Genomic DNA, 15,183 nt, shown 5'->3' on the forward strand with positions numbered 1-15,183 from the left:
ATAAAATATGTTTCCTAGCATTGTTTAGTGGACCTCTAAACCACATGCAGACAGGGCATTCCGGTCTTTCTTTTTCCTTTTTTAAATTATGCTTTCTTCTGCCTTTCCCCTAGTGCAGATTATAGAAACCATAAGTTGGCAATCCAAGGGGAACATCCCAAATGGGATCATTTTCAGAATAATAATAATTATGATGAAGAAATATGTACTGTGGAAAAAAATTCCAGCTTTACATGAATTATCTCCTTTAATCTTCCCTACAACACCAAATTGTAGGTACTATTATTTTCCTCTGATTACAGATGAGAAAGCAGCACAATAACTTGCCCCAGATCACACAGACTGTGTAATAGAAGCATTAATCACACCCTGAGCAGTGCGACTTCAGTGTGCTGGTCACTACTCCATTCTGCCTCTACATCACAGAGCAAATAATAATCTGCGGTGACCATCTGATGCACCACAGGATCATTACTAAAGCTCAGTTGCCAGCAGATGCTTCTACTTTGGTTGAGAATTCGGTCAAGAAAAAATACCTTCTAGAGAGGAATGTGTGTATCAGATATCCCGCCTTCCAGAATCCCAGCACTCTCTTCAAGGCTGACTCAGCCACCAATATTGGAAATGAGTTTGGAATAAAGAAAAAACTGGGTTTGGAGGGGACAAAGGGACAGAAGTAGAGACCACCAGTCTCAGTGAGAACACTTGCCTCGTCCAGAACTGGAGTGATGAGGAGGCCTGGGCCCCATAAAAACTGCCGGTGCACATCCCAAGTGTCACTGTCCTCGTAGAACCTAGACACCAAGGAGACAGATCGCTGAGATATGGGCCGATGCACCTGGCAGCTCTCCCCAGTGCATCCAAAGCATGCAGGCAGCCCTGGCAAACACCCAAAATTATTCTGAGACACCTACTCCACCCCCATGTGGCCCCAGATGGATCCTCTTTCCCCAGCCCCTGTACTCTCTTATTCTTCCTTCACATTGGACAGAAATTCCTATTCTAATAGCTGTGCTAGACAGATCTCAGGCTGTAATTCTATTTGTCATATCCCCCTTTAAAAAATAAGTAAAATAACCAATATATATTGGAACTTTAGCTGACTATCAAGAGGAAACTAGATCTGAACAAAAAAAAACAGATAATGCAAAATTTTACTTTTAGAAAATATGCCTTTTAACAGGAAATTCCAGAAGATTGTAAAAATTCACCCCTAAAATGGACGTACAGTAATTCAGATATATGCCTGTCACACACATAAAGGAGGTAAAAGTATTCTGACAAGGAAAGGTTCTAAAGTTTCCACTTGCAAAGTTAAATCAGAGGTGCTCATTGGCTGGCAAGTAAGAATTATGAAATTTTAGAGATCCTTTATAATATTCTCATTTGCTTGCAAATTACAAACTTATTCCTGGAACTCAAACAGAGTCCTAGCATCACAGTGAGTTACAGGAGAGACAATCAGAGTCATGCCATAGTGCTGACCTCATAGAGCTGGAAGTGTAACTCAGTGGAAAAATTCTTGCCTAGCATGTGCAAGGTCCTGAGTTTGATCCCTAGCATTGCAGGGGGTAAAAAAAAAGACTAAAGAAACTAAGAATGAAAGAATTAAATGATGTCTAAGATATAGAGTTAGCTGGTAAAGAACAAAGAAAAGTCCCAAAGTCCCATGACTTTTGGTCTCATTTTCTCCCAGAAGGAACAAGCTAAAATACTTAAATTTAATCCTACGATAACATCCAGGCTGCAATAACCTTACAAATAGCAACTGGGTACTCCAGTTACACACACACTTACACACACACACACACACACACACACACACACACACCATTGCATCGAGTTGGGAGAACTTACTCATGCAGAAGAGGTCTGGCCACTGTGTCCCCCCGGCTATGAGCACGGTAGAAGAGAGTGTACAGGTAAGGCAATAAAGTATAGCGAATGTTAAGGTAGTGCCTGGAGGAATTCATCAGCAAGGAGTCAGCTCCAAAGGAGGCAGGATCCTGGTCCTGGGAAGAAAAACATGGTTTGCAAGGGTGGGCTGGCTACAGAACAGCACTGACACCCAAGAAATCCAGACCCAATTCACCTCAAAGAGGAATTTCCTTCTTGAATGAGCTGAAGCCTAGATTGCAAGCTGGGCAAACGACCATCAATTCAACAAGTATCCATGGCAATTTGCAACTCATCTCCCTCATTCAGCCTAGAATTGCTCTGTTGAAAGACTGCCACTTATACAACTTCAAAATATTTTCCCATTTGTTTCTCATTACAAAACAAGTAACATACATAAAGTGTACAGGCATTTGGAAGAAAACCTTCACAGGGGGAGCCTCAAAATGGCTGATTAGAGAAGGTCACTTTGCAGGTTGCACCCTTGTGTGAAGCTAAGAATTCAAAACAACTTATCAAAACGTGAGAGGGGGAACTTTTCTGGGAATTAACTCTGAAAATTCAAAGCAAATCAGGGAATCAGGTGGTTGGATATAACAAAATAAAAATTCCCCAGTGCTGCTGGGGCCAGCAGTGACACCCCTGCACTAAAACAGTGTGGCAACACATCAAGTAAAGGAACCCCCCAATTTTAGGAGGTCTGAGGTGTGTATGGATACGGAGAAACCAGGTCAAAGACACTGCAGGACTAACCTGAAAGGGGTCTTGCACAACAAAATTGTGTGGAGGGAAGAATAAAAAGAAAAAGAAACTCTGTCTCCCCCAGCTACCAGGGAAATCAGAGGAAGGAAACATTCTGCAGCTCCGGCAGGGGGAACAGCAGCCTGAGGATCTGGATCCTGACAACTGTGCTTAACCCAAAATACAGGATTGGCAAACCCACAAAACATGGCATAGTGAGTATCTAAGAGACCAGACGAAAATCAAAAGTGGAGAGAGGTTACAAAGGGGAAAACTGGTGGGAAAAACACCCGGCTTCCCCACTCCCCCTCCAGAATGGTCGCTTGTGAAGATCAGCCACTTGAATGTTCTGCTGGGAAAGTCAGGCCAGGCTGAGAACCCTAAAGCAGAAGGGCGAGGAATTGACTGAGTTCAGAGACTGAACCCAAGAGTACTAAAAACACCAAGTTCACACTTGTCTGAGGGGAACAAGAATTGGCCCCTCCACTGCAGGAGTGAAACCAAGGGGGTTTTCCTGGGGGACAGTCTACCAGCGGGCCCAGCAACTGCGCTACCTGGGAGGTGTGCCAATTTAAAATCTTCAGACCAATCCAAGGAAAATCTTGGAGGTTAACCAAGTCTAAACTCCGCCCCCAGGAGTTCTGCATAAGGACTCTCGCATCATATTCCAGCAACCCCACCTAACACACATGAGAAGAATATTTGGAACTCCAACAGAAACAATTCCCTAACTTTTCACCAAGATCTTCTTCTTTATTTTAGTGTATTTTATAATTTGTTTAAATTTCTGTTTTTAAAATTTATTTTTTCTCAATAACTGTACATACTTTCTTCTCAGCATCACATAGACCTCCCTCTAAAATAGACCATACCTTAGACCACAAAGCAACTCTTAGTAAAACAAAGAGATAATTCCTTGCATTTTATCAGATCAAATTAGAATGAAATTAGAAGTTAGTGATAAAATAAAAAATAGAAGCTACTCTAACACCTGGATGGTAAATAATACACTGTTGAATGACCAATAGATAGCTGAAGAAATCAAGGATGAAATAATACTTAGAGGTAAATGAGAATAGTGACACAACTTATCAAAATTTCTGGGACACCATGAAGGTGTTTCTAAGTGGAAAGTTCATTGCATTGAACTCATTCATTAAAAGAATAGAAAGTCACCAAATAAATGACTTAACTTTATATCTCAAAGTCCTAGAAAAAGAAGAACCAATCAACACCAAAAGCAGAAGACAGGCAATAATTAAAATCAGAGCTGAAATTAATGAAATTGAAACAAAAAATATTTTTAATCAATGAAACAAAAAGTTGATTCTTTAAAAAATAAAGAAAATTGACAAACCCTTCAGTTAATTAAGAAAAAGAGAGAGAAATCTCAAATTACTTAAATTTATGATGAAAAAGAAACTATCCTCATGAACACCACTGAAATACAGATGATAATCAGAAACTACTTTGAAAATCTATACTCCAATAAAATAAAAACTCATGAGACATGACCTACCCAAATTGAATCAAGAGGATACTTGAAATTGATGACAACTAAGGAAAGCCCATAACCAGCTGGCTTCTCAGCCAAGTTCTACCAGATCTTCAAAGTAGAAGTAACACCAATCCTCCTCAAGTTATTCCATGAAATATAAAAGGAGGGAAACCTTCCAAACTCATTCTATGAAGCTAGTTATCACCCTGATACCAAAACCAGACAAAGATACATCAAAGAAAGAAGACTTCAGACCAATATCTCTCATAAACATAGACGCAAAAATTCTTAATAAATGTTGGCAAATTGCATACAAAAACATATTAAAAAGATAATGCACCATGATCAAGTGGGGTTCATTCCAGGGATGCAAGGAAATCAATAAGCATAATTTATCACATCAATAGATTAAAGACAAGATCTCAATAAATGCAGAGAATGTATTTGACAAAATTCAACATCCATTCATGTTCAAAACACTAGAAAAACTAGGCATAGTAGGAACACACCTCAACATTGTAAAAGCTATATATGCTAAACCCTAGGCCAACATCAGTCTAAATGGAGAAAAATTGAAAGCATTCTCTCTAAACACTGGAACAAGACAAGGATGCCCTCTTTCACCACTTCTATTCAATATAGTCCTTGAAACTATAGTCAGAGCAATTAGGAAGACCAAAGAATTTATTTATTTATTTATTTATTTTTATTATTGTAAACAAATGGGATACATGTTGTTTCTCTGTTTGTACATGGTGTAAAGGCATACCATTTGTGTAATCATAAATTTACATAGGGTAATGTTGTTTGATTCATTCTGTTATTTTTTCCCCTTCCCCCCCACCCCAAGACCAAAGAATTTAAATGGATATGAACAGGAAAAGAAGAGCTTAATCTATCCCTATTTGCAGATGACATGAGTCTATATTTAGAAGACTGAAAAAACCCCACAGTAAAACTTCTAGAACTAATAAATAAGTTCAGCAAAGTAGCAGGATATACATCCATAAATCAATTCTGTTCCTATACATTACTGACAAATCAACTAAAAGAGAAATTATGAAAATGATCTCATTCACAAGAGACTCAAAAAAATAAATACTTGGGAGTCAATGTAAAAAAAAAAAAAGAAGTGAAATACCTCTACAATGAAAATCACAGGACCTTAAAGAAAGAAATTGAAGAAGATCTTAAAAGATGGAAAGATCTTCCATGTTCTTGGATAGGCAGAATTAATATTGTCAAAATGGTCATACTGCCAAAAACACTATACAGATTTAATTCAATTCCTATTAATATTTCAATGACATTCTTCACAGAAATAGAAAATGCAGTCATGAAATTCATTTGGAAATATAAGGTCCAGAATAGCCAAAGCAACCCTTAGCAAGAAAAGCAAAGCAGGAGGCATTACAATACAGTTAAATTATACTACAGAGCTATCGTAAAATTGGCATGGTATTGGTCCCAAAACAGAGAAGACCAATGATTCAAAACAGAGACACAGAGACGAACCCACATAAATACAGTTACTCATACTAGACAGAGGTGACAAAAACATACATTGGAGAAAGGATATCCTCTTCAATAAATGGTGCTAGGAAAACTGGAAATCCATATGTTAAAAAAAATGAAATTAGAACTCTATCTCTCACCCTGCACAAAACTAAACTCAAAGTGGATCAGGGACATAGGCATTAGACTAGAGAACCTGTGCCTACTAGAAGAAAAAGTAGACCCAAATCATGTTGACTTAGGAACCAAATTCCTCAACAAGACTCCTAAAGCACAAGAAGTAAAACCAAGAATTAATAAATGGGATAGTATCAAACTAAAAAGTTTCTTCACGGCAATGGAAACAATCAAGAACATGAAGAGAGAGCCTACAGAATGAGAGAAAATCTTTGCCACCTGCACCTCAGAGTATCAATCTCCAAGATACATAAAGAACTCAAAATAATTAACACCAAAAAGTACATAGAACACAATCAATAAATGGGCAAAGAAACTGACCATAACTTCACAGAAAAAATATGATCAGTCAACAAATATATGAAAAATTGTTCACTATCACTAGCAATTAGAGAAGTGAAAATTAAAACTACATTGAGATTTCATCTCACTCCAGTCAGAATGGCAATTATCAAAAATAAACGTAACAGTAAATGTTGGTGAGGATGTGGGGGAAAGATTCACTCATACATTGCTGGTGGGACTCCAAATTGGTGCAACCACTATGGAAAGCAGTATGGAGATTCCTCAGAGAACTTGGAATGGAACCACCACTTGACCCAGTTATCCTACTCCTCGGTATATACCCAAAGGACTTAAAATCAATATACTACAGTGATGCAGAGACATCAATATCTATAGCATCTCAATTCACAAGAGCTAAACTATTGAATCAGCCTAAGTGTCCTTCAGCATATGAACAAATAATGAAAATGTGGCATATATACACAATAGAATATTACTCAGTCATAAAGAGAAATGAAATTATAGCCTTTGCTGGTAAATGAATGGAACTGGAGACTATCTTGCTGAATGAAATAAGCCAATCCCCCCGCCAAAAAAAAAAAAAAGCCAAATGTTCCCTCTGATATGCAGATGCTAACTCACAATAAGGAGAGGGGGTTAGAGAAGAATAGAAGTACATTGGATTAGACAAAGGGAAATGAAGGGAAGGGAGGGAGAATGGGAATAGGAAAGATAGTAGAATGAATTGGACATAATTTTCCTGTCCTTTTTTAATTTATTTATTTGTTTTTTAATTTTACAGACTGCATTTTGATTCATTGTACACAAATGGGGTACAACTTTTCATTTGTGTGGTTGTACATGATGTAGATTCACACCATTCATGTAATCATACATGTACCTATAGTATTGATGTCTGTCTCATTCCACCATCTTTCATACCCCCACCCCCTCCTCCCTCTCATTTCCCTCTATGTTATCTAAAGTTCCTCCATTCTTCTCTCTCCCCTCAACCCCCTGCCCCCATTATGTATCACCATCCACTTATCAGGGAAAACATTTGGCCTTTGGTATTTGGGGATTGGCTTATTTCACTTAGCATGATATCCTCCAATTCCATCCATTTACCTGCAAATGCCACAATAATATGAATATACAACCAGTGTAACTCCACATCATGTACAACCACAATAGTGGAATCCTAACTGAAACAAGTTATACTTATTCTATATACATATAATGTGTCAAAATACACTGTACTGTCACATATATCTAGAAAGAACAAATTAAAAAAGAAAACCTTCACAGACTCTCCATTTCCTGAAGAGTGGGGGCATTTCCTGTGACAATCGGGCATCTTGTGTTGTGGCACAGGTCCTGGTTAATTGCACAAATTAGCCTAAGTACCAGGTAAAAAGTTAACTCAGCAGGCTTCTGGGCCAGGATATGACAGAGCCACTTAACATATGCCAATTTTATTTTAATTATACTTCCTGCGAGCCTCACCTTGTATTCTCGGCCATTGTGATTTCTGGAAAATGGATAAAATGCTCCCAGCTGCATCCACCGCCTGCAGAGCTCCTCGGGGGCATCCAGTGCAAAGCCACATATGTCTGCACCCACCTGTAAAGACATAGCCAGCATGGATACCTCACTTCCAGGGACCTTGCTACCAGGAATTCCCAGCTGAACTTGGTTAAGACCTTTTGCTGATCAGCATTGACTAGCATCCGTGTCCACTTTACTACTGGATAACATTGGCTGAGTTACTTAACCTTTCTATGCCTCAGTTTCCTTGTTTTATTAAAGTAGGTACAATAATTTTTTGATTAATTGTAACTAGTAAACTGCTAAAATTGTTATGCTACCACACTATTAAGACTTTTCTTATTATGATCATGTCACTCACAAATTCAAAAATCTTCAGGAGCTTCTTGCTTCTCATCCTATTAGCTCTTCAAAGCCTGGTTCCAATATCCCTTTCCAGCACAATTTCCCATTCCAATCCTTACAGTCACTTCAAATACTCCCCCTTATACTGCTTTTGCCTGTATGTGGTTCTCAATCTCTCTGAAGTTTCTCCCATCATTAGTCACTTTTCAAGCGAAAATCAAGCACCATCTTTTCCATGAAGTTTCTCTTGACTTTTTCCCCTGACTCCCTCACACTCTTACCAGTACTAATAAATCTCATTCTCAGAATTCCCGATCACATGTCCCTATTACTCATAACCATTCGATTATATACATGTCTCCTTCTACAAAACTATAAACTCTTTGAGAAGGTTCTTTTTTTACTGTATTTATGCTTCTCTCCGTGCTTACCACGCATACTTAGCTCAGCTCCTAGACACAGCAGAAGCTCAATAAATATATTGAATTCAAATAAAAAATGCCAAGGCCTTCTACGTGCTACCAGTGTTATGTTGCCTCACCTGGGTACTCCAGTGTGTTCAGTTTGTGATACTGATCAGCTGTGGACTGAAGAATTGGTGTATTTTTCCGTGTGTATGTTAAACTTTAAGAGAAAGAAATGGTCCAGGAGATATCAATCTTTCTCTAACTTCATAAAGCAATAAAGGAAAGGAAGTCATGATTTTTGAGTCATGTTGATGAATCACAGGCACTTAAGCCATTAATTCCCTGGGTCACCGCAGGCAGGGGAAGGGAGCTTTATGGTTTCAAACTTTCTAGAATATGGTTTCCTGGGGATTGAGATCTATGAAAGAGCTTGAAACAGGGACTCACCATTGGAATACCAAAAAGGTTGAACTCAAGCATGGCAGGGATGGACCACTGAAGGTCATTCCAGGTGGCTGCATTGTCTCCTAACCAATGGGCTGCAAACTTGCCAGATCCCGCAAAGGTAGAACGGGTTATGATGAGGCTTCTCTTATTAGGGAACACAGTCTTGACAGCTCTAGAAAGGGGGAGAGATTTAAGGCATCACTGTGATCTTAGTTTGTCTCAGCCCAGGGGATACAGCAATGGTAACAAGGATATTAAAAACAAATACCCCATTATTCTCATCTCATTCTCACACAATAGGGTTAGAGTGGCTGTTGGGAGCAATCTGCACCACTAAGTATGTTCATATTTTGTTATATTTCATTTTAAGGAATTTTATGCACATCATTAACCCCATAATTCACAAGAGTTTCAAAACCAACCTTGAAAAACCTAGTAAGAAAAGAATATAAGGGACTGGGGATGTAGCTCAGTTGGTAGAGTGCTTGCCTCATAAACACAAGGCTGTGGGTTCAAATCCCCAGCACCACAAAAAAAAAAATTAAGAAAATAATATAATTTTTCTAGAACAAATGGGAAATTTATTTTTACATAGATGCATATACTCTAATCTTTCATATCTTGAGATTGCAGACATACACAAAAATAGACTTAGATATAGTATTTTGGAAGTTAAACTTCTTTTAAGAAGAAAGACTGTAGAATTATTTTTGTAATAATAAAAGACATTTTAAATTATATATGCCTGTGTGTACTTTTATAACTAAATACAAGTAATATTATCCATATCTTTAAATTAGAAATCTAAGAATGTTCATATAATTTAAAGCTTTTATGAGACTAATGAATGTGCTTTTGGTCTGGTTTCCTCCTGTTACTGTTACAGCAAGTCAAATAAATTCTTGATACTTTTTCTTCATCACAGAACTTAATACAACATAAAAGTGAACAGAACACAGAAGGCTGCTGTACCAAAATCTAAAACCCCAAAGCACGCTGATATATAAGTTAGCTAACCCTCTGTACTCCTATCTATATAGAGTGTAAGAAAGGAAAATCTATGGGCTTTGGAATCAGAAAAAATGGTCTAAGTTTTATGTTTGCAACACATTAGCCGTTTGACCTTGAGTAAGTTCTTGTTTTCCTTTCTCCCAATTTTCCATTCATTTGCTCAACTGTTCTTTCATTTTACATATTCCATAAATATTAATCTGATTCCTTCTTCCCTATGTGCTAGGCAGTTTCTTCATTCATTCAATAATGATAATAATCATATTTGTCATGTAGCCTTTTAACAAGTACTACGTATGTGTCACCGGGCATGTAGAAGACTCATAATCGGATCATGTAAGTCCGTGGCGACAATGGACTCACTCTGCTGTGGCGATGGCCATGGAGTAGCCATAGAGATTGTGGACGTTGTACTGCTGGCCCCAGTGCTGCACTGCATCCATGCAGAGACTCTTGCAGAAGAGGCACCCATCCAGGACTCCTGAAACAAGTGTGGTAGGCTGTGAGAGCCTTAGACGCACATTCTTACACCTTGATTGTCACCAGTCTGAAAAGGCAGCTCCCCGGGGCAGGTTTTTATTGTGGTCATCCTATAAACAATGATCCTTCTTTCTCACTGTCAGAAAGCTATCCCCTTGAGGCAGTTATTCTGATATAAAAATAAACTTTGCGAACCTACGCACATACATCCACCTACCTAGGCTCTCATGTGATCAGAGGCAGGCACTTAGAAGCAAGAAAGTCGTCAGACTGGGGGTTTAATTGGAAATTTTAAAACCAAGTTAAATGGTACAAAAAATAGATTAGATCAAAGTGTAAATTAATTTCTGATTAATTGGACTCCTTCTTTCCCTTGACCATATATTTTAAAAAATGATTTCCAATCTTGCTTTCATTTATCTAATCTCTACTCTCACTGCATCACTTTGGTTCAGATTCAATTACCTTTGGATCTTAACTACTGCAGTGCCTTCTTAATGATTTATGTACATTTGGTCTGTCTAACATCTAATATATACTGCATATTAATGCCAGATTGATACTCCTAAAACCATTTGACTATCATACTTTCCTCTAACTAAAAGATAAATAGCTTCTATCACCAAAAAAATAAAGTGTGAACTCTGGCCTCCCATCAAATCCCTAGACATTTGCTTCTAATCTGCCCACCCTAACCTCCCATTTTTGCACCTCACTGAAATCACCAAAAGGTGGCAGAATCCTGGTAATGTCATTCCTGTCTCAATAAAGATAAAACCTGTTCTTAAGCCTACGCTTTCTTTAAACTACAAACAACACAGTGGTGCCAGTGCTACAGCCTTAGAGACAGCGCTGCTCAAAGTTCAGTTCAGCTCAGAAGCAACACTCACTGAGAAACCCTCATTTGTTCCAGGTCCACTTGTTGGGTCTCTCTCTGGTAAGCCCTGGATTATAGGGGAGCATACTTGAGAGTGACATATGCTAACCAGCAGCCTCTGACTTCCATACCATATTCTGTCTGGACCTTTCCCTAGAAATAGTCTGGACTGTAGCTAGACGGCTAGATTGCCCCTTTTGAATTTATGACTCTTTAGGAAAGCATAGTGTTTTCATTTTCTTTCCTAATGTTCATGATATTTTACTCCACATTTTCCTTTCCCTGTGCACAAACTCCCTTGCCAGGTTATTCAGACCCTACCTTATGAATGTAAAATATCAAATAAGCATTTCCATTTTAATCAGGCTGATCACAAAGACTCACTTGGAGTGAAGGGGGGATAATTGAGGTTGCTTGTGGAACATCCTGAAACTGAACCATCAACAAAGTTGGAGACTTCATTCATATCCTACAAGACAAAACAAAAACTATTAAGAAAAGCAACAATTCCCTTAACAGTACACTGATAGTGTCTTTTTTCTAAGAATCAGAGAAATTATTCCAGATATATTTCCTTTTTAAAGGGGCATTTATGTAGATGGAATAAAATACCTGTTCCTATATTCTCTACCCACTGCAGACTTCATGGAGAAGATTCTTAGTATCCATTTTAAATAATATATGTCTATATTTACTCAAAGTGAACAATTCCCAAATATACTAGACCAAAAAAATTAATTTACATGATGCCATAGGTATACCAACTTATAGCCTCTATATATCCAAATATAACTATGAATACACACAAGTATAAATACATGTACATATATAACAGATACACAGAGAGAGAGGCGGTCAGTGTGTGCATGTGCCAAAGCTGTGAAAATAAGTTCAACTCTAGGGTTCTTAAATTTTTTTTTTTTTTTTGTAACCAGGGATTGAACCCAGGGGTGCTTAACCACTGAGACACATTCCCAGCCCTTTTTCAAATATTTTATTTAGAGACAGGGTCTTGCTAAGTTGCTTTAGGAAGAAGCTCTTTAAATTTTGTTGAACATTGGCTGGATTCAACATTATAGTACACATTTCTCCTTACCAAGGCCACAGGACACTTTGGCAGTGATCACTTTGCCCAACATGTCCAAATGCAAGAACCTCAAACAGGCAATCGAACAATTCATGTACTTTATGACAATGTTAGGGGTATATGACCTATTTTAACATCAACTTATTTACTTGTAAAAGGAGAGCTAGATTCAAAAAAAATCCTGAGGTCCCTCCAGTCCTAACATTATGATTTTGATTCTAAACAACATGTTTTGGTAAGATTATTTGACAGTAAGATAAGGGATACTAGGAATTATTATTATACTTGTTTTCTTCTACTCCTCTTCTCCCTATGCTCCATGACTAAAAGATGTACACATAGATTCAGACTACCTGAATATTCATCACCCAAGATTAAAGTGTTAAAAACTCACAATCCAGATTCCATCAAACTCCACTTCACTGTGGAAAAGCTCAAATTCCTTTGCCCACCAAACAGCACAGTTGGGATTGGTATAATCAGGAAACACAGTTTTACCAGGCCAGACCTGCAAGAGAAAAAAGGGAAACACTGATAAGAGAAAGTAAATAAACATAGAATAAAATAAAGAACTTTACTTAGAAATTCATAATATGAGCATTGAGATGGAGGTGCCCAGACACAGACCTTTCAGTTAGGAAGGTGAACCACTCAGAATATTGAAAATAAATACCAGGGCCCCCTTGAATTGTCACTTGAGGAAAATTTTGTTTTTAAAAAATGGTTAAGCTCCCTTTCCAGAGAAACAAGTTGTACTCCATTTGTTTACAATAAAAAAAAAAAGGGTTAAGTCCTTAATAAGTGAATCCATGGGGGAAAGGTATTGTTTAACTTGCTGATCTTCAACTATGTTCACCCTTCCCTATAACTTTCTCTGCTCTCAATTCTAAGAAGAGTAAATGGGAAAGTGGTTTGTATAAACTTCAACTGACCCATTACGTTCTGTGGACTCTAATATCACTTACTCTTCTCTATTCCTTCCCTGTCCAATTTTGCTCAGACACTATACTCTGAAAGGGTCCTCAGAAGTATTAGAAGTGAAGCAGTAAATAATGCCTTCCTGGAAAAAAAAGGCCAAATAAAGATTTGAGAAAGAAGTAGTCAAACTTACCAAATACTATAAAAAGAGAGTAAGGAGGCGTGAAACATTTCCATTGGATTCACCAAGTAAGAGGGAACTAGTGCTATTTGCCAGAGCAGTGTCAATGAAGGATGGAGGAAGAAGGAGACTGTGGTCAGCATTGAGAGGAGCTGAGGTGTGGAAGTGGACACTCAGTGTGAGCTGCTGGTTAATGGGCCTGGCTAGGGAAGGCATGCAAGAGCTAGGTTTGTGGGGAAGTATTAGGGGATGAAAGGTCAAAGGGAAGTTTTTCCTCAGCATCTACAAGTTATCTTAAAATGTACAAAACAATCCCCCACCTCACACACACACAAACACACTGCCCCAGCCCTCTACCAGTCCCAGCTTCCCCATTAAGTTACCTCCCCAATGAGTGGATTCACTCCATCTGAGCTATTCACCCATATCTTCATAGCAGAGCCCCTGTCGTATGGGCCATAGGGATTGCTCTGGGAAGAGTTGTTGGAGATGGCTGGATCCTAAGAGGGGGAAAACACAATGGAGAAACTGAAGGCACTGAAAGGAGACTTGGAGTCGGGGGACCAAGAGGAGGATGTGAGTGTAATGATCAGGATGAGTAGATCCCTGATTTCTGAGAAAAAGGAAGGCAGTCCATACCACAATGATGACAAATTTCTGTCCATTATTGTGCAACTCCTTAACAAACTCAGGGAAGCCATTAAAATTCACTGGGTCATACGTGAAGTCCCTCCACTCATCCATATAATCAATGTCACCATGTTGAACATCCTGAAGAATACAAAGTCCACAGTTCAGCATCGGGGCATTTCCCTGTTCAAATGGGTCATTCAAATTATCACCAGTGTTAAGATAAATGCCAACTCAGTGCTGGGCTCTAAACAGTCTTAATTAGTCCCTGGCGTCTAAGTGCTTCTATTCCCAGAGGAATTTCAAAAATGAATGTCCTATTATGTCCCTAAGGCCTACCTCCACCTATATAATCAGGTTAAAGGCATCATTTATGACAAATCACTGAGGCTATCAAAGTATTTCACCTTGACCTCGAGATAAAAAGAGTAAGGTACTGTCTCCTCTTCAACTTCTCTCTCATTTTACCACTATAATTAATAAATTGAACTTCTCTTCTACTTTAAGTCTTTGGTGTTATTCTTTCCTAATTCATCTGTGTGAAAATAGTGGATCCAGAATGACATTTACTCTTACTCTAAGACCCAGGTGTCTTCTCCAAGGGGGTAGGATGGAGAAGAAGAGACTTTTCCCAGAGACTTTTGGGCTTTTCCCTCTGTATCTCTTCTGAAACCTCATTCCCCATTCAAAGCATATAAATATTTTATTACATGTATATAATACATTCTTTTTCCCAGTTAAAATGGGCAGAATTTGTCACATATATTCAACTGTTAGTAGCTTTTAGTGCCATGTCTCAATGTTCCCTTTGACATCTCACTTCACTGTGCATTAGTAAGAGTCCAATTCTGTCATTCCCCACACACTTAAGAAGGAAAGGACTTTATGTGTGTGTAAGAAGAATGACATCAAAGGTAGAAACCACTATAAGGTTAGAGACTTGAGTTTGAAAGTCAGTTCCTCTGGTTATCTTGTATTAAATGGGGTTTATAATCTTAAATAGCATTCTAATACTAAAATGGGATTTTTGATACAACTAAAGAGGGCATTGAGCATTGACCTGCCAAAAGAATTCATTACACGGTAGCTCTCATTATTTCAGCAATTTTCTTATGATCAGTTCTGCCTATGCCACTTCTC

The 15,183-nt window shown here is 38.2% G+C and overlaps 1 protein-coding gene across 1 annotated transcript in view; it reads right to left on the reverse strand.

The window, feature by feature from the left end:
• Positions 1-15,183, reverse strand: part of LOC124990625 (maltase-glucoamylase-like) — a 188,821-nt gene that overhangs the window by 149,500 nt on the left and 24,138 nt on the right. Inside the window, 9 exon segments of the mRNA XM_047560811.1 lie at positions 710-794; positions 1,858-2,012; positions 7,619-7,735; positions 8,860-9,031; positions 10,234-10,351; positions 11,612-11,696; positions 12,709-12,822; positions 13,797-13,913; positions 14,053-14,184. Of these exon segments, the coding sequence (XP_047416767.1) occupies positions 710-794; positions 1,858-2,012; positions 7,619-7,735; positions 8,860-9,031; positions 10,234-10,351; positions 11,612-11,696; positions 12,709-12,822; positions 13,797-13,913; positions 14,053-14,184 (1,095 nt within the window).

Source organism: Sciurus carolinensis, chromosome 8, assembly GCF_902686445.1.
Source record: "Sciurus carolinensis chromosome 8, mSciCar1.2, whole genome shotgun sequence".
Taxonomy (NCBI): domain Eukaryota; kingdom Metazoa; phylum Chordata; class Mammalia; order Rodentia; family Sciuridae; genus Sciurus; species Sciurus carolinensis.